The sequence below is a fragment of the Diabrotica undecimpunctata genome, chromosome 2, assembly GCF_040954645.1.
Source record: "Diabrotica undecimpunctata isolate CICGRU chromosome 2, icDiaUnde3, whole genome shotgun sequence".
Classification (NCBI taxonomy): domain Eukaryota; kingdom Metazoa; phylum Arthropoda; class Insecta; order Coleoptera; family Chrysomelidae; genus Diabrotica; species Diabrotica undecimpunctata.
In genome coordinates, this window is record NC_092804.1 from 22195916 (window position 1) to 22216771 (window position 20856).

Consider the following 20856-nt stretch of genomic DNA (forward strand, 5'->3'; position numbering starts at 1 on the left):
AAACAAAATATAATCTTTACCTTGTTTCCTTTTAACTGAGAGCAAACAAACAGCAGTCTCATCACTAGTAATTTCTTAGATAACTTCCTATCTTTGTCATTCAATTCATTTTTTAGTTCTATTTTTCAGTTCCATTCTCGATTTTTCATTTTTCTTGTGGTATCTTTTACCTTAAGAATTCTTTATGTTAATAGCCTCGCACTTAGCCTAGCAACAGCGTTGCCAAACTACGTGACCCATCCAACAAAACAACAGAGTTTTACTTTTAAATTTTTTGTTTCAGTAAAAGTAGACTAAAGTCAGATATGAACGGAAACACGTCCACTAAGAATGTTCTGATCCTAGGAGCAGGCAGAGTAGCTGCTCCACTGGTAGAATACTTGTTCAGAGATCAGTCAGTAGGACTAACCGTCGCCTGTGAACAACGAGAACTGGGCGACGCCATTTCCAAGCAATACCCAGGCGTTGAAAGTGTTTACCTAAATGCAACTGAAAATACAGGTACATTGCAGGAATTAATAAGGAAAGCCAACGTTGTGGTATCGATATTACCAGCAGGTCTTCATCCCTTGGTTGCAAAAACGTGCGTTCAGGAAGGAGTTCATATGGTTACAGCAAGTTACATGTCAGAGGAAATTAAACAACTGCATCAAGCAGCACAGGATGCCGGAGTTACGATTTTGAACGAAGTAGGATTAGATCCAGGTAAACAAAAATTTGTATTACTTAATTCTTAGTCTTAGGCATTCTATAACTTGTATCTTCAACTCTGAGTGTTGAACTCAAGCAAAAAATGAAATCCAAAAATAAAAGGATAACAGAAGTCTTCGGATTTATCGGAGTCTGAGCAAAAAATACCATTTGTTGATTTTGAAGATGACGTGGATCAAGAAAAAGAGTATGTGGAATGTATCTACTGCTTTGAATTTTTTTCTTCCGACAAAGCTGGACAACAATGGATACGCTGCTGTAAATGTTACAAATGGTGTCATGAAGCTTGCGATGAAGCTGAATTCAACAATAATTTAATTTGCTAATTTTGTATGAATGGATAATCGCTATTTACCTTGTATTAATAATTGTAACTTTCAGGATAATAAATAACATGTACTGAATTCAAAGTTATATTTTGTAATCACCAAAATAACAAATACATTGTTTACATTGTTTACTTTGTACATGTACATGAAATATGCGTTTCCCTAATATCGAATATACCATCCAATAATAGGCGACCATTTAAACTGTCACTGACCAGTAAACTGTCTAATTTTTGTTTTTTTATTACCATTTTATTATTGACTAAAGGCACCTTCTAGAGAAAAGACAGTTAAGATTTGATTTTACGTATAGTGCCTCTGTATATTCACTTATAAGTATTTCATCGTACTAGGATTCATCAGAGCGCCTGGTACAGAAGCTATCTTCTAGAATTATTTCAATCCTACCAGAACATAATACATAGTTATACCAGCAAAATACTAAGAACAAAACAAAATTAGGAGCTGAAAAAATGTATCCAATATTAGGCGACTCTATCCAATGTATCCAATATATTTATAAGGATTTTTTTAATTAAGAATAAATTATTTAATAATTGCCCCCGACAATATCTTATATATTGTAATATTTCTAATAATTCTATTTTATCTATTATTTATTTATTAAAAGGTTCTTATTTTAATTTATTAAAAAGCACGATAATTTATATCAGTTTATTTAACCACTAATAATACATAATTTATTTTATACGAACGCTACAATTAAAATCGCGGGCACGGGTCTTCAGATATTAACTAACTCCTTCAATGAAAGCTCCGTTATTATATATAAAAATACAACCGGTCGAGATTTCAGGAGAATCACTCTGATTTATACTAGAAGGTAAATCCGGGTCATCGTCCGACCGGTTTCTGGAAGGTTCCGTCTCAGGTTAATTTCTGCCAGCTAATCGAAGGGTCTCGTAAAATCTAAAACATATAAGTGAATAAACAAGATGTTTACAGGTTTTTAATATGACTCATATTTTTACGTAACAATATAAAAGAAGTTGTATGCTTGATTTTATATTTTTCAGCAAAATTTTATAATGTAATAATAAAATTCCCTTCTATCTTCTAGGTATCGATCACTTATTAGCATTAGAGTGTATTCAAGAAGTTAAAAATAACGGAGGCAGAATCACCTCATTCGAATCCTACTGTGGAGGATTGCCAGCTCCTGAATACAGCGATAATCCTCTAAGATATAAATTTTCCTGGTCGCCACGTGGGGCTCTTATAAATACGGTAGGAGCCGCAAGGTTAGTAGAAAAAATTAACTTTTAATTTATGAGCCACAGATAAAAACTTATGTATCATATACAGTTTTTTTTAATTAATGAAATTTGCAGGTATCTTAGAAAAGGACAGATTGTTGAAATTAGTGAAGGCGGTGAACTGATGAGGGCAGCCAAACCTTTAGATTTTCTTCCTGGATTCAATCTGGAAGGATTCCCGAATCGAGACAGTATCAAATATTCTAAAATATATGGCATTGAAGAAGCAAATACTGTGTTACGAGGTATGAATTATAAATATATTATCACTATGCCTTTGATTTTATCGGTGTATAGGATATTTCCTAATTTCATATCTCTATATATTTCTAACGTAGGTAATAGTATTATCAATCTCCTTCAAGAAATTGGCAATGTATAACGTGTTCTTATTTATACTGAAAAATACTTTTCTACTAAATCTTCACATTCGAATAAATTAGACTTAAAAGACAAAAAAAAATTTTTCTTGATTGATTTAACACTAATGTGAATATAAAAACCCTTAGCTCTGAGCTCTAATTCAGTCTTGTTTCCATATGAAATTTTTCGGTATCTTAAACACTTTCCCTAACATTAGTTGTTATTTCATCGTGTATGCTATCAATTAAAAATTATCCAGCCTTGAAGCCAACCCTACACGCTAGTATACCAAGACTATAAGCTACATATTCAGGGTTGAAGCCAAACCTATACACTAGTATACCAACACTATAAGCTACATATCAACATAGACTAGACGTCAAGAAGTATTTTCTTCAGTGACTGATTTAACACTAATATGAATATAATTGACCGTAGCTCTGGCCTCTGATTCAGTCCTATTTTCATATGAAATTTGGCAGTCTTTTAAGACTGCTTTACAGTTCGCAAGAAAACTTGCTGTAATTTCTTGCATGTCTAACTTTGATGAGAGTCTATTGCAAGGTCTTTTTATGCGATTTTACAGCTTGCAACTCGGCAATGCAATTAATGTTGAAACTTTTACCCTTAACTTAACTTATAAACTTTTGTTTTTTTATTACTTATTGCTGTTTATTTAACACTATTTAGTAAATTTCGAAATGCCAATACTATTAAAAATAGCCAAATATAAAAGAAAAAAGACAGTAGCAGCAACCTTAAGTATTATTATTGCTGCAGCCAGCCTTTTAGTTACTAATTTAGAACGCCGAGAAAGGAGATGGACGGAGACTTCGTAAAAATTCCCCTAGACTTGCACGAAAATTTTCAGAGAAAATGACACCAAACCGATTATCGCGCAATTGCAAGTTGCAGGAAACAGTCAGCAATAATCAGCAACTTTCTTGCGTCTTGCAGGTATAATTGCAAGCTGTAAACGGACTTTAAATACTTGCCCTAAAAGAACTACACACTAGTATACCAACACTACACACTATACGTTAACATGGATTCGACTTCAAGAAGTATTTTCTTAAATGTTTCCTCTTGACTGATTCAACACTAATGTGAATATAAAAGGCCATAGCTCAGTACCTGATCCTAATATGAATGCCATATAATTCCCTCGTTTCAGGAACCTTTCGCTATACAAGCTTGTATAATAACGATGATATAACATCATGTTATATAAAGATATGATGTTATATATCAAAGAAAGAGAAGTGATGTATACGATTAAAAGAAGAAAGTTAGAATATCTCGGACACAGACACAGAATGAGAAACGGCACTAAATACAGAAATACAATTGGGAGAAGAAGAATATCATGGTTAAAAAACCTGAGGAAATGGTTCTCCACAACAACAACTAATCTATTTGAAGCATCAGTTAATAAAATAATTATAGCCAGAATGATCGCCAATATTCGAAACGAATAGTCACCAAAAGAAGAAGACCGCAAAGTGATATGACAACAACAAATACTTGATCTACTTCTTACACGTGTAATGTACATTTTGCATTACATATTAGCAGACACAAAATGTATATATATATATATATATATATATATATATATATATATATATATATATATATATATATATATATTCAGGGATCCTACAGTATTCACTGCCTTCCCTCGCTCAACCGTTTCCATCTCTCTCTGTTGTCCCATTCTCTATCGTTTAGGCCTCTCTTACTCATGGCGTCGTCTACTTCTTTCCTCCAGGATCTTCGGGATCGTCCTCTTTTCCTCCTTCCTATGGGGCTCCATTCGGTTATTATCTTTATCCATCTGCTCTCGCTAGTTCTTCTTACATGTCCTTACCACTTTAGTCTTTTTTTTTTCTATATGTGTTAGTATGTCTGTTTCTATTGATGTTCTTTGCTTTATTTCATTACTTCTCCTATCCATTCTTGTTAATCTACATCATCTTCGCAGGCATTCCATCTCTGTTGCTACTATCTCACTGCTGTTTTTCTTGTTTATTATCCAATTTTCCGCCCCATATGTCATAATACTTCGCACTAATGTTTTATAAATCTGTGTTTTTGTCTTCATATTTAGGTGTCTATCCCACTATACTGAGTTAAGTTGTCGGATTGCTGTTCTTGTTTATCCTAATCTTTGCTTAATTTCTTCCTCTGTTGTTGCCTTTTTCGTGATTATAAATCCTAAGTATTTGAATTTATCATTTCCTTTGATTGTTACGTTGTCGTAAATCTGTAGATCTTCTATGTCTTCTTCACTTGTATATAGGTACTCTGTTTTCGCGATTCAGCCTTGGTATATTTTTCTTGTAGTTTCTTCATCATGTAACTGAGGTCTTCTTGGTCTTGTGCAATCACTACTTGATCGTCTGCAAAGCTTAACGTACATAGGTATCCGTTTCGTACCGGTATTCCCATGCCTTCGCATTTTCTTTTTCATGTAGTCATTCTCTTATATTTTGAATAGTGTTGGAGATGTTTAACAACCCTGTAGGAGCCCTTTTGTTGTGGTAAAGTTTCCTGTGATTCTTGTTTCCATTTTAATCGACACTTTATTTTCTTTATACAAAGCTTTTGTGGCTTCTATGAGTTCCGTCTGTATTTCTTATTTGTACATTGCCTCCCATAGTTCTGACCTTGGTGGCATTTCTCAGATCTCTATTATTTGCTTTGTTCTTTTCCAAGCCTGCCTGGTCCTCCCCGATTTTGCCTTTTATCGCTTGCTCTATCTTTTCTCGCAGTATCTTCCCTTATAATCTTCCTATTGATGATATTACGCTTATTCCTCTGTAGTTTTCACATTGTTTTCTATCTCCTTTCTTAAATATAGATGTCATATATGCCTCCGTCCATTCCTTTGGGAGTTTTTCTCCATTTATGGCTTTCTGAAATATCCATTGTACCATCCGGTGTAATTTTTTTGATCCGTATTTTATAAGCTCAGGTGAGATGCCTCTAGGTCCGGTGCTTACTTATTTTCGATTGCTTTTATATCCATTCTCATTTCCCTATCTGTTATTTCTATTTATTGTTGTGAGGATCTGCTTCGTCTTCGCCTGTTTTCTTTTCCAATGAATTGTGGTCTTTGTTCTGTTAACAGTTCCTTTTAATAGTTCTTCCATTCTTTGTCCTGTATATTTCCCAATTTAATTTTTTCTTTTGAGTTTTGTTTCAATCCTCTTAGTACTTTCCATGACTCCGAGGTTCTTGTATCTCCTATGTATGTTTCAATATTTAAGCACGTTCTTTCCCATTCTTCATTCTGTTCTTGTGTTATTTGTTTTTTCACTTCTCTATATTTTTCTCTATATTCTTTATACACAAAAATATGTGAATATTAAAAAATATCTAATCTAATAAAAGGCTATGATAACACGTCACACGGACACCCAGTTTGTCCGGGACGATAGTTCCTTGCGCCACCTAGGAAAGAAATCAAAAACTACAAAAAGACATTTCAACCTTAATCAATCCGTCATTGTCGTATATTTACGCACCGCAAAAAAAAACAAAAACATTGTTTATTAAAAAGCATTAAATTGATTCAACTTTTTTTCTTACATAATATTTTGGAGTATTTTACTTTAGTTGTTTGTTAATTTTTAGTTATTAGACTTTGATATATTATTTAATTCTAAGGCGGCAGGAAGTTCTAAGACCGGGTTAGCTAGTTAAATATGTTTTAATATTCACATATAGAGCGTTTTTTAAAATTACCTTCACAACAGTAATACTGGCATTCTTCGTCTTCTTCTTCCTGTCTTAAATACTAAGATATTTTCTGTCTATATTTAATCATTCAGAAGTTTGATTTACTGTTGTGTCGGTATGAAGACAGTAACAGAATCTATTGCCAACCACTAAACTGTTCTAACAATTTGAATTTTGAATAAATTATCCTCGTTTACCTCTTAATAAAAAATTATAAACGTATATTTATGTATTTTTAGGCACTTTAAGATACAGTGGATTTGCCCAAGCAGCCATACAACTCCAGTTTCTTGGCCTTCTCGATACTGCGGATCATCCTAGCCTACATAAACAAGGCCCAGAAGTTACATGGAGAAAACTGATCTGCGATCTATTAGGACTGGAAGATGCTAACATGTTTTATGACAATTTAAAGAATAAAATTAGCGAAAGGACTGGAACAGATTCAGCTGTGGATATTTTAGAGGAGTTGGGACTTTTGGACAACCAAAATATTGTTAAATGCGGTACACCTATTGATACTCTCACTCATTATCTGTCAACAAAATTGGCTTTAGGTAAGTGGGGTTTTTTCATTATAATATATATATTTCATTTTCATATATAATTGTTATATTTTATTTTCTTTTCACAACTTTCTTAATTTTTTGTGTGGCATATAATATAGTTTTAATTACAACGTCATAATGACATCTCTTGACATAATGAATTATAGGATAAGTTTCAGTAAAAGAGCTATGAGAGTTCTAGCTATTTCTCCATGTAAAATCCCATAAGAAATCCCAAAAGTTCATTCTGGTCATTTTTTGAGTTTTTTGTAGTGGGGGTAAAATGGCTCGTCAGATCGGACGTAAGGGAGTTCGCTAGAAAGGGGAGGGGATTACGAGCATGTTAAGACAGTAAAAAACAAACATGGCAGCATTACCAAAAGGTCATTACAATATATATCTCAGCTTTTATTGGTTCGATTTTAATGAACGAGATGTCAAATGAAAGAGGGTGGGGCATCCAGACAGAGGTAACAGAAACAAAAAAGTATAACAGTATTGCCAAAGAGGCACTATATCGTATCTTTTGTTCGTATCGTATCGTAATATTGTTATTGGTCCGATTTTGACGTACGAGGCATAAAGTGAAAGGGGAAGGGATATCGAATATGTTTAGATGGAAAATTTAAACAGAACGTCACGAAGACCTTACACCCATTCTTTAACTATGGCCAAACCATCGAACATACCTACGTATATACGTTTTACACATATACAAACATGCAACGGTACATAGCATGTCACTGTTATACAGAGACTACTACTGATTACTGAAATAAGCAGCTAACTGGCGAATGTACTTTTACATAACCTCCCATCAAGCGTTCAGGTACTAGCTTCATCTAACAAATCAATTAAATCGCCTTCTCATACCACCTGTCACCTTTTCATGATGATCGAACGCCTGCAGGTCTGCTGTTATGAAAAAAACTCATCCAACAAACACTTTCCTAACTTTAACTATACTGGAGTTGAACCCCGTCGAATTTGAGTACACCGGGTTATACAGGCGATGGTGACGTAATTTACTGACATGGCGTTTGGGTGGGAATTGGCGAGAAGATTCTTGATAGCGAATTTGAAGTTAGTATTGAGAGTAAACGAAGTGTAAGATGAAGTACTTACTAAATCGGGATAGTATCCTGATTTTTTTCTTGTGTTCCTCATGATTTAATAAAATACGCGTAATAAATTTTCTAATTGGTCCATTTCTTTCTTCCAGAAAAGCATGAACGAGATTTAGTGATACTAAGACATGATGTAGGGATCGTTTGGCCTGATCATAAAATAGAAAACAGGGGAATTAATTTGGTCGTCTATGGAGACAGCAACGGACACTCGGCCATGGCGAAAACTGTAGGCTATCCTACTGCTATTGCAACAAAAATGATTTTAGATGGTAAGTTAGATTTAATGAATTACTATGTTGACTTGTTGGAGGTCCTTTTAATTACTTGTGTTTCTCTTCATATTTCTAATCATTCTAGGTAACTTTCTTATTTAAGAATGTGTCAAACTGCTCCACATATCATTTCATCATATCAATTTTATTGATTAGTAACTCACAATTCTACTTATGATTTTGTGCTACATATGATTTTTAATTACTTCTTGTCATATTAAATTCTCCCTGATTAAATTTTCTGTATTCACGTTCCTTGGTAAAGTTTTCTATTTATTTGCAGCTTTTGATCAAAGTGGATTGATGTTTTTGTGTCTTTCTCCTTTTTTCTCTTGGCCTGATCTTCTGTTAGCTATTTTCTTGTAGGCTTTATTTATTTTTATTCGTTACTACTCTGTCTTGGTCGTACCAGTCATCCATTGTATTTTTTCTTTCGTTTTGTAAGATTTGTTCGACCTGCATCTACGGCTTCTAGTTCGTTTAGCTTAATGGTTCTCAGTTATTCACTACCCATAATACGGCACCGTTCAATACTACATATTTTCTACTTTAGCTGTTCAATATTATTCTTTTCTCCCATATCACTACATTCATTTTGGTCAAATGCTTTTACTTAGTTCTGAAACCCTGTTCATCTTCTATTAATTTAATTTGTTGTACCTTGTAAGGTACTCACAACGCGGTACTTACAATGCGGGATCTTTTCAACAGCTTATCAGTATTAAGGAATATACTAAACACATTTTGTTAGAAACTCCATCGTGTATTTCGTTTGTTCTTTGCACAAGTATGATTTTTGTAGACACAAGGTCTTGGTATGCATTCTGATGTTTAGTAATTGATACCTTTTGTATTTGTTTTAGGTGAAATTCAAGAAAGAGGCTGTCTTTTGCCGTTTGCCCAAGAAATTTACAGACCTATGTTACAGCGACTAAGAGCAGAAGGTTTGACAGCTACGGAAACATCCAAGTTTGCTTAAAAATATCTGCTGAATACCTACAACGACGGGATGCAAATTACAAAAGGAGAAGTGAAAAATAGATATTTGTTTTAGCTTCTTGTGCAAAAGTGTTTATTAACTTTTGAATTCTATAGTATTTTTAACATCTATCACAAGTTACATACTAAAGTGGAAGCTATTTACTGAATTAAATCAGAGGTAGACGGTAGTCAAAATGCCTAAAAGTAAAAACAGTACGGAAGCTATTTCCTACCTGTTTGTTTAAGTGCATCAACGTATGAAACTAAGTCAACGTTTTAATTATGTGAATATTATAGTGCGCCTGAAAATTGGAAAAACTTTCTTCACATCTTGTGATCGTTTGTATAAAATTTGTTTTATAAAGCGTTATTTATTACTTAAGTTTTAATATAAATTTTAGTTCAATGCCTTTACTGCCACTAGGTTTTAAGTCTGATCCATCCCTAGAGACTTTATTAACAATCCAGAATGTTTATCACTACTTAATTTTGTTCAAAAAATCACATTGAAAAAACTCCAAAGCATTAGACTCAACATTGTGATGTAATTGACTTAAGGTAATACAGGGAAAGGGTGTACAAAATGACATACATTTTTAAACAACCGAAAATTTTAGTTAAAGAAAACATTTTTTAAACAAAACTTGGATAGAACACAAACTAAAGTATTTGAAACACTTTAGACAAGTTTTTAACAAAGTAGGAGAAAATATAAACTTTTAGCCAAACATATAAAAATGAACAAGAAAAGTTCATTTTACCCCTTCTGGCGGGCAAAATGACACATTAATAGCGATTGTTATTCTTCAGTCGGTACAAAGCTCGCAAACAAACCCTTTTTGTTTTCTTGTCTAGTCCGGCACACTCAGCATGTGCCCACTTTTGACACGAATAACAGCATAGCCATAGCTTACCTTTTTTAGACAACTTGTACAGTTCTGTATAGTAAATGCAAGCAGCATCATTATTTTCTTTATCAGCAGAAAAAGGTTTTCCCACTCACATTCTATAAAAACATTCCTTTTTACCGCTCTTTTTATTTTTGGAGGGATCTCTGGTTTCGCTTTGCTATTTTCTTTTGCCTCCTCTAAATTTGGAGTTGAGTTAATTTGTAGAAATACCACAATATTGCCAACACCCGTCAGATCACACAAGAAATACAAACTTATGTGTACATTAATTGCACCTGTAGCACATTAATAGATATACATACAAATGGGCAGTTCTCGGGCTCTTATAAAGCAACCATATTATGAAAAAGATAACATATGACAGATTCCATGACATATTATGCTAAAAAATTAGTCCGGAACTACTATTATTGTATTGTATTGTAGTACTTAATAATAAGCATTAGTCAATATAATAATAATTGCCTTGCAATTGTTAGAGTAAGTGTTTTTGACTATTTGAACAAAGTGTATGAGTAGGTACGATCCAGAATTATTGTTATGGAAGTGACAAACGACCAATATTTTATCCTAGAACAAATTACTAACAACTTTTAAATATTCCTAAATGTTTCTGCTGTATATTTTTACGACAAAACCATATTTATATTTATTTTCTTTGGTAAAGCGATTGTTTATTCTTTATATATTAATTAAATATAATTGCTTTAATGTAACATTTTTTATATTCTATAAGTATAATATTTATATTAAATATTTTATTAGAATTTTGAATAAAATATATAACTTAACGAGTTTTTTTAATTCCTCTTATATCAATAACTTAAGGTAAAAAATCATCAGTAGTATTAAGACAAGAGACTAAAAAAATGATGACGATTATTGTTGCTCCATACATCTGATATTTATCTTAACTCAATAAATCTATAACAAACTCAACATGACTCAATGTTTGTACCTAACAGAAACAAGTTAGGTACAAAACAAGTTTGTAACTTGTTTCTGATTCTCTTAAATTCCTAGCGTCTTAGCAACTTCCTCGTTTGTTTTGACTATTTTTCTATTGATTTCAATCAATTCAAATGAATAATATAGCCTGGAATTTATCAGATAATAAAAAGACTCTGGCTTTAGTTAACTGAACAAAATATGAAAAATTTATAATAAAGGGAAGATAGTTTTTAAAACGTTTTTAAAAGCATTTGCTCCTGTTTACAAAAAGTCGATTTTTTTTATTCATTTGCTTACTAAAAAGTAATGTAAGTTTAAATAATAATATATTATTAATATTAATTCCTTTAACCATACCCAGGGACCGCCTATGGCGAATTTTGAAAGTAAATAATAAATAAATTAAGCAATAAAAGGTTATGTTATGTTTGAGATTACTATTATATCCCCGAACTGATTTTTGTAGTGGCTCAGATGAGACGTTATTATAATTACTGTAGCTGCAATCGATTACATGGCTGAACTGCTATCAGTAAATTATTTTGTAAACATGACAGAAACAAAACTATATTTCAAAAACAATATTTTTAAACAGTGATTTACTCCTAATATATGCTTATTATTATTTTGAACAACGGAAATAAGATTTTTAATAATCAATTTCGTTGCGGATCTTTTAAGGAGGTAATTAATAATAAATAAAGCGCCTGGTGGCAGACAACCAGCTGAGCAAGTCACGGTTCTTTGTGTCGAATCTCGAATCCAATATGATTGGTTCGTATGCGCATCTACACTTGTCAGATGCACAGTGATGCCGTAACTATTAATTAATTGTTAGATCTACTAATTAGTAACAGTTTGGTGGCTTAAATTTTTATTGTAATTCTTATTATTATTTTTGATGGTATACTGTCATAAGATTTCAAAATATAAGAACAACATATTGCGATTATATTTGATAACGAATTTATATATAAAATACAAAAATCTCAAAAAAATATGGTTTTTCAAAAAATCACATTTAAAAATAGATGTTCTACTTCCAGCTAAAGTGCAATACATTATAGGAAGCATATTTTGTTTAATTGTTGTTTTGGTTATATGTGAATAAAAACAAGAGAGGCCACTTCTGTTGGATTTATTTTGATCATGATATTTTGTGTAAGTGAACTATGTGAAGCATGGCAACATTGGAGATACAGCAGGCAGGCTCGTCGGTCTCCAGTACCGTAACACCAGTATTGTTTTTTATAGTTTTATGTATTTAGCCAGCAATGGTGCATATATCAAAGTTATTGACAAAGGTACTCGGTCCAGTGTTATAGTGCTTTAAATAAAGTGTAGTGCCTCAAAAATAGACTCTAGGAATATGGAAAACAGCTCACAATCATCTACTAACCCCATTTCTCAGGGGTGTGGCCCAAATACCCAAATAAATGTTCATGTGAGCCCCACCACGGGGGGCGATTTTTACCTGAGCGTGGAATCGGACATTTCAATCGAAAATCTCAAAAAACTCATATCTAAAAGACTTAAAGTGCCGAGAGACAGAATATGTTTACTGTTCAGAGATAAGTGGGTTTCAAAACCAAAGTACAGTTACTTTATTAGTTTTTTCTTAATGAATTTGTTTTAGGCAATTACAAGATGGAAATTTGGTTCAACATGGAATATCTGATGGGTCTAGAATTACTTTATTACCAAATGTTGAAACAGGACTCATAGTAAGTAGTCGATAGTTTTATAATCATTTCCCATTCTGATAACATTTCACTTTATTGCCTAACACCATACTTCGTCTGGTCTCCCTTCCAATTTGAATTTCAAAACTTATTCCATTGTTAAGGCAAGTTAATTTTAGCTGGAATGGCAATTTTAAATTTATTATGAATGCATAAGTAGAAAGCCTCTCACAAATTAAAATACCAACTTATTTTGTTTCAACGCGATCTCATGCATGCTAAAGTTTGGATTCTATAAATAGTAGGGAGTGTAAATTGTTGCACACAGTGTAAAGGGCAACTGACTGGAAAGTGCATGATAATTTTTTAGTTTGTGTTCTTTTTTAAGCCTACAAAAAGTAAATATTGACAAAAGTAAAACAAATAATAAACATCCAACAACCCACACAAACGCCTGATATGAATTTTTAACAATTTGTAGTAACAACTTCTTTATCATAAAATGTTGCACAATGTTTTCTGATAGTAATTAGTATTGATTGTTGGGAATTTCTCTTTGTTTATAAGTGAAATTAATATTAAAATTCATAGTTTGCACATTGATTTATTTTAATCATTTTAATGAATAAAATAAACTTATTTTGTTAGTAGTATAACTTTTGTGTGAGTTTTTGAGTCTTTTTAATTCTGTAACTTCCTTGCATATTATTTTCTATCCCCATCTCTTATGTGTATTGATTGTCCACCCAAAATCCTTGACTTGGTGCCACCTTTATTCATCGTTAGTTTATGCTGTTTTCTATATAGTTATCAAAGATTGTTTAATATGTTCTTCTGTCATGTCTCAAAAGTCAGGTAGATGATTGATTTGCATGGCTACCAGTATATAAGAAACAACAAGAAGAATCCAATCTGTTATGTGGATAGGATATCTAATTTTCAATCTTTTTTTGTAAATTTATACAGTTCATTGTTATTATATACTTCCTCAAGAGTTGTAGAAATAGTTTCAGTTACACACTCCTCATATGTGAGGTCATACTATGCCTCATTTGTGAGGACTATTTGGGTGTCTTACTATTTGGTTAACATTAATAGTATATACTTTATATCTAATGGATTCATGTACAATGTACTCATTTTCTTTTCAGAATGTCTTCCTTTTAATTGATTAATAATTTTTTATTTTTATATATCCAGAATCAGTAAATTTGAACTAAAATCGTTGTGGTTGTTCTTTGTACTTAGATTCAACTTGTATTTTAACAATTCTTCAGTTATTGTATCTTTTAGAGTATTTGTATATCTAAAGTTTGACTGAAAAACCTTTTATACACTGTTGCTTGTGTTATATTGGATACTATGATATGGTGTATGAGTTGTGAGTGAATTTCTAAAACCAATTAGGTAGAAGTTTTTCTGATTGTTGCATCCCCAGTATTTCTGGATTCTGGAAATTAAATTCAAGTTAATTTAATAAAGCTTTGTAGTTCTTTAAATTGTTCCTTACTTTGTATATATGTTTAGGGCAGTGATAAATCCCTAAGTTCAATTAAAACCAATGCTTATTTTCCTGTTTCCATTTAGTTTCATAAGCCTTTTTAGTTCTTTATAATTTTTAGTTACTTTCTTTGTGTACCTTTCTGTAGGAAAAATTATATTTTCCCAAGTTTGATTAAAATCAATCTTGTATCTCCTGATTTTTCTGGACTATAAAGTTTATCGGCTCATAAGGTAATCTTCCCATATTCTTAAAATGTCTCAATTCACAGTTAATTTCGTAACAATTTGAGTTCTTTAAACTACTACTTACTTTGTATATATTTCAGTCAACTTGTATATTCTCATGTTTGACTAAAATCAGTATTAAAACTTGTGATTTTTCTGTACTACCATATTTTTTGGCTTATGCAGTATTCTTCCAACATTACTGAAATTCCTCACTTTTCATTTAACTCCCTAAGACTTATTTGTTTAAAACTTTTGTTTACTTTGTATATCTTTTGTAGACAAGTAATATATCCACAAATTTTGGCTAAAATAAATATTTTATTACCCGATTTTTTCTGGATTATTGTATTTATTAACAGAATCCATTTTCAAAACCTACATCTTAACAATAATTTTCTTAAATCTCAAACATCTCAGAGTTATAAATTATAACCAACTTTAATATAGCTACCAAGGGTAGACTAGAATTGACATGTAAAAGAGATCACTTATTATAAGATACCTTTTAGTTGTTCTTTAAATAAATTAATTTTGGAGTCAAAAATATTTATTTGTGTTGGCAGACTATTAGCACACCAGACCAATCGTGAAGTAGGTTCATGTCCTTCTTGACTTAAGTAGTCATATTCCTCTAGGGAGCATACAACTGATCCATACTCTAGAATGGGCCTAACAAGATCACAATAAAGTCTTCTAAATATGAATAAAGACAGGAATATAGATGTGTGTTGAATAAATCCCAGTACTTTTATCACCCTGTTTGTTACATGATGGATGTGGCTTGAGAATGACAGTTTGGTGTCTAACCAGATTCCCAAGTCTAATACTTTTTTTAGAGGCTAATGGCAAGTTGCTTATCGAGTATACAAATGTAATTGGTTTTCTTTGCCTCGAAAATGTTATGACATTTGTGTATGTTAAGAGACATTTTGTTTAAACTGCACCAATCATAAAACAATTTAAGATCTTCCTGGATTCCAGAATTAATTTTTTTTTAACAGTTTTACATCATCAGCAAACATAAGACAACTACAATTTTTTATACTGAATCGACCAGATACAAGAAACATAAAACAGGGCTACAATGGGAACCTTGAGGAACCCCTGATGGTACCATTATTTCAATTGAGGTATCACTTCCCAAGTTAACTGTCTGCGTACAGCCACTAATAAATTCTGAAATCTGTTAAGAAAGGGATCCAAAACACCCAAAGCTCTTAAGTTTTTGTAAGGGGATCCATGGTTGACCAGATCAAATGCTTTGGAAAAGTCAGTATAAGTCAAGTCAACCTAGAATCCCTCTTCAAAGCTGTATATTGGCATCTGTCGACCTCCCTCTCAAAGCCAAATTGTTCAGAATTAAAAATGCGTCTAAAACTTCATGTTAATTTCTTATTAACCAAGCAATTGAGCAGCTCTGACTGATTACAAACAGCTCGATAGTTAGATGTTTGATATGTAGTTCCTTGCACCCTACTATATTGAACCCTACAGCATTCTTGAAATGTCTTCCTTCCATTTAGTTTTGCAAGGCTTTTTAGTTGTTTAAACTGTTACTATGGCTGCTAATTACTTTGTATATCTCCTGTAGACAAGCTATATCCACAAATTTGGTCTGAAAATGATGTATTAACTAATTTTTCTCGATATTTAGATGTATTGGCCAATATACAGTATTTGTTACATATTTTTGAAATTACTCCTTTTTTGGTTGGTTTTCTAAAGCTTGTTAGTTGTGCTTACTTTGTGTATCTTGCTGTAACTCTTGCTTACTTTGTATATTTTTTGTAGGCAGCTAATATATCCACTAGTTTGGTCTAAAACAATGTATTAGCTGATTTTTCTGGATTTTGGGTTTATTGAGCCATTACAGTATTCATACCATATTCTTAAAATGCCTCAATTGTTGTTTACTTTGTGTATTTTTTGCAGAAAAGTATTAGGTCCACAAAATTGACTAAAATCAATCTTGTATGCCCTAGTTTTACTGGATTTTTGCCTTATGTAGTGTTAGGTCTTGAAATGTTGCTTGTGTAATTTAACTTCCTAAGGCTTTTTAGTTCTTTATAGTTTTACTACTGGTTAGTAAGTTTCTATCAGCTCTAAAAACATTAAACTGTGGAATCCATATCTCTTCATCATATATATCAGAGGTGAGCTAACTTTCAGTAAGAACAACTATATGGTAAATAGAACATGAAATTCCATTATTAAGTTCATTCAGTTTAGTTTGATGATAATGTCATTGTAATGGAGTCAATTTATATTTTTTATAGCAGTGTGTTTGACAACTTTGGGATATCCATTAATATAGTGAATAGTATAGATATCTTCATTATCATGCTCTAATCTTTTATTAAGTTCTTCCTGTGCATTTTTGTACTGGTATTGTTGTAATTTAGTTTGCTCTTGACCCATTTGATAAACTGTATTACAAAACATATATTTGGATTTTAAGGCACTTTGCACAGTGCTTTTACCATCACAAATTATCTTCAGTGGATGGGATTTCTTTAGATTGAACTTCCCAACTCTAACTACTTTCAAATTGTTTTCTGCATGATCGTTCCATTCTACTCTTCTATTTCTTACCCAATCCTTAATGTTCTCCACCTCGCATCTACATTGTATATCTGTACTTCTAGCTCTGTCCCTTAGTATTTTACCATGATGCCTAGATATTTAAATTCCATTACTTGTTCTATTATCTGACCTTCCAACTCCAATTTACATCTTAGTAAATTTGCTGTTATAACCATGCCTTTTGTCTTTGTTTGGGGAAATTAACATGTTAAATTTTCTGGCGGTTATATTAAATTATTGCAGCATACAATGTAAATCATCTTCACTTTGAGAGAGTAGGATTGCGTCGTCTGCATAGCAGATTATTTTAAGTTATTTTTCTCCTATTTTATATCCTTTTTTAGTTCTTACTTTTTTATTATTTCATCCATAATCAGGTTGAACAATAGAGGACTCATCTTATCCCATTGCCAGCTTCAATAGGGTCAGTTAGTTGTTCTATTAAGTATTATTTTTATTGTGTTGTTTTGGTAGATATTTTCTATCGTTTTGCATATTCCTAAAAGTATCTCTCTTGCATACAATAAGTGGATAACATTCTTTAATTTGACCCGGTCAAATGCCTTCTTAAGGTCTACGAAACATAGATATGCCGGTTTGTTGTAATGATTTCTCTTGCACTTATCTCATTATAAATATATAGCGTCGGTGCTGCAATATTGGCAATAACATTTTAAAGTCGTCTACTTTGAAATGTATAATACCTATATGTCTGAATTGTCAATATGAATGAGTTAGATAAAATTAAATTATTAGAAGAATTTTTCGCCAAGTAACAAAAAACAAATTTTGTTTAATATATTAAGTAATGTTTTGTATTTTGAGAACGATTTCCGAAGTGGAAATTGCAACGCCAATAAATTCATTTTAAACTTAAACTGTGGCTTTTTCCCAATAAAAATAGTAATTACATATTTATTCTAATAATAATAATAATAATTTAATCCTCGTAAGTCTAATTTTTACACATTTTGTCTTTTATGCTGAAATAGAATCTACTACCTATGTAAATGCATTGAGCAAAGCTTTGTGAGTCTTTGTCAATATTATCGCCATCTATGCGCAATTGAAAATACTAGTAAGTCTAGTGTGTTTTAAAGAGGGCAGTGCAGTAAGATCTTGTAAGTCTGGTTTAATGATAGAGGTTATGTTTTACTTTGATTTTGTGTAGTGTGTAGGTGTGTACTGTTTTAACTACTGCCGGTGCAAATAAAGCAAGACAACAATAAAAATGAAGAAGCAAAATAAGCGTGCGGTAAGTAGAATATGTATTTTACAATGTAATAATGACTATTTAAAAAATATTTGCCTTTAAAATGTGATTAGACTTACGAGAATTTAAAACCTTTGGTTGAGACATACAAGGTTTTAACTTCGCTTTTTAAATTGTATAGTGAGTAATCTTAACGGTTTGTTAGTAAACATTAAGTTCATATTTCCAACGGATAATAATCTTGTCGTAAATTCTTGATTTTATAAGCATATAATACTTAGCTATCATTTTTTATTAAGTTATAGTCGATCTTTAAATATTTATTAGACTTACCAGGAATTGTAATCCTATTTAGTAAGACATGCAAGGTTTTAACTTCCGTAAAGTAACGTTAAGTAAAGTTAACAATATAACGGTGATACCTTCAGGTAGGTAAACATTTTCAACATTTTTTATCGTTTCCCCTTTCCATTAACCCTCCTTCCCACGGGTGGGGTCCATCAGTACAACTATAAATGAAATTGCTTCATTTTTTCAATTTTTTTTTATATTTTTTTCCTATACCCGGTGTACCTTTTAATGGCAATGAATAGTACACTTTAGCATAATTTGGTGAAATTGTATGAATCCCTTCAATCGCTACCTGTAAAAGTGTCCTGACAGACCCCACCCGTGAGTGGGCGTTTCTTGTTTTTGTGCTATGGCTTGGCTGGTCTAACATTGCAGCTATAAATGCATTTAGTATATACTAAGATCCAATAATACGAATGCAGAATTTCGGTCTTCTCGTCGATTGTTTCTGAAGTCTTTAGGAATTGCGGAAGTCCAGAAAAAAATGAAAATACTAGCACCAAATATGCGTATACCGAGAACATCACGGTTACTTGCTGCAAAATTTTCTGGAATTGAGCTAACGAAGAGGGATGACCCAGCACCAGGAAAACGGGGATGTGTAAGTATTGCAAAAAAAGAAAAACTTGATACTTTTGCCAATTGTGAAAAAATTGGTTATGTATGGAACATATAAAAGCGTGTTGTGTTGATTGTGTAAAACAAACAAACAAATTTTAGAAACAAAATTAACATTATTTAACCCCCTCTATTTTCTGTTTCAAATTTTAATTTTGGATATTTAGTTTTTTTTACTTGTATTACTGTAAGTATATTGAGTAATAATGTTGTCTTTTTTTATATTTTTCTTTTGTATTTTGCCGTTCATAACTTTTTTAATAAACTCTTGTAAAAAAATAATGGTGTTAGTTATTTCGCAGTAAACTATACCAATACATATTGATACACATATTATATGTACATTTAGGTAGTACAACGTTATATCAGTAAGTTTCCTTAAAAATATTAAAAAAAAATTTTTTTAATAAGAAATAGGATGTTTAAAATTTGGTCCTGATAGACCCCACCCGTGGATTTGTGTCACAAGAAAGTCACCCGTGGAAAGGAGGGTTAAGATAGCTAAAACACACGAATAAGCCTATCCTTCAATAAAAATATCAAGATTTGACCAATAGCGTAACGAATTGCAATGGTTTATTGATTTAGTATGTTAAAACAATATTGCCTCCTGAAAAATATAGTTAATCAGACATACCGGGTTTTACGTGTAAGCCATCGATATGGAATTTTTCTTACTTAGGCCAGATTAATATCAAACCACTCTCGTATATTCAATTAGAATTGAATTTGTCTTCGATATTTTTACAAGCCATATATTTTTCGATTGCGCTTTTATCATTATTACATGATTGTGAATTTAACTCGAAGTTTTCATAGTTCTCCAACAATTTTGCTTGGTCATGCCACTTGTTTCCTTTGTTCCGTGTTGTTTGCATTATTTTTAAACATATAAAGAAGTAAATATTGGCAAAAGTTATATCTGAAAAAAGTAAGTGCTGCATAATCTAAAAAATAAACATTCAACAACCTACATGAAAGCTTGTATGAATTCTTAACATTTTGTAACATTGTTATTCATCATCATAAAATGTTGCACAATATTATCTGAAATTTATTTTTGTTTATAAATCATTGCTATAAATCATAAGTTAATGTGAAGTTCGACAATTATAAATTTTCAAAAGTCATTTTAAGTAATGTTTCCTGCTGCATGCTGTTAAATATCTTTGTTAGCCATTTACTCCTCGGTAGTCTATTAGTTTTTAAAAATTTGGAGAGGAAGTTATCCGGTCTATTGTTTTCCCAACTCTAGTTCTATTTATATCAATTTCTACTTGTTGAGGGGTAATTGAAGGTTATGTAATCCATTCTGCAATAATCTATATCTTTTTTTGTTAATTTGATTTTCACTAAGCTACGAGCGTATTAACTAATCAAGAGATTTTAATGCTAAATAAATGCTCTTGTAAGCACATTGGGAAAGCATAGTTTATACCAGGAGACAAGTAAAAATGGACT

The 20856-nt window shown here is 31.8% G+C and overlaps 2 protein-coding genes across 3 annotated transcripts in view; both read left to right on the plus strand.

The window, feature by feature from the left end:
• Nucleotides 1-11057, plus strand: part of LKRSDH (lysine ketoglutarate reductase/saccharopine dehydrogenase) — a 30473-nt gene extending 19416 nt beyond the window's left edge. For both annotated transcript variants that reach the window (XM_072522485.1, XM_072522484.1), the window contains exons 7-12: nt 284-705; nt 2122-2302; nt 2393-2562; nt 6664-6981; nt 8195-8371; nt 9238-11057. In XM_072522485.1, coding sequence (XP_072378586.1) covers nt 284-705; nt 2122-2302; nt 2393-2562; nt 6664-6981; nt 8195-8371; nt 9238-9353 — 1384 coding nt within the window. In that variant the 3' untranslated portion in view covers nt 9354-11057. The remainder of the gene's footprint in view (nt 1-283; nt 706-2121; nt 2303-2392; nt 2563-6663; nt 6982-8194; nt 8372-9237) is intronic.
• Nucleotides 11058-12422: 1365 nt separating this feature from the next.
• Nucleotides 12423-20856, plus strand: part of stx (ubiquitin-like domain-containing protein stuxnet) — a 43135-nt gene continuing 34701 nt past the window's right edge. The window contains exons 1-2 of the mRNA XM_072522486.1: nt 12423-12792; nt 12854-12941. Of these exons, the coding sequence (XP_072378587.1) occupies nt 12587-12792; nt 12854-12941 (294 nt within the window). The 5' untranslated portion in view covers nt 12423-12586. The remainder of the gene's footprint in view (nt 12793-12853; nt 12942-20856) is intronic.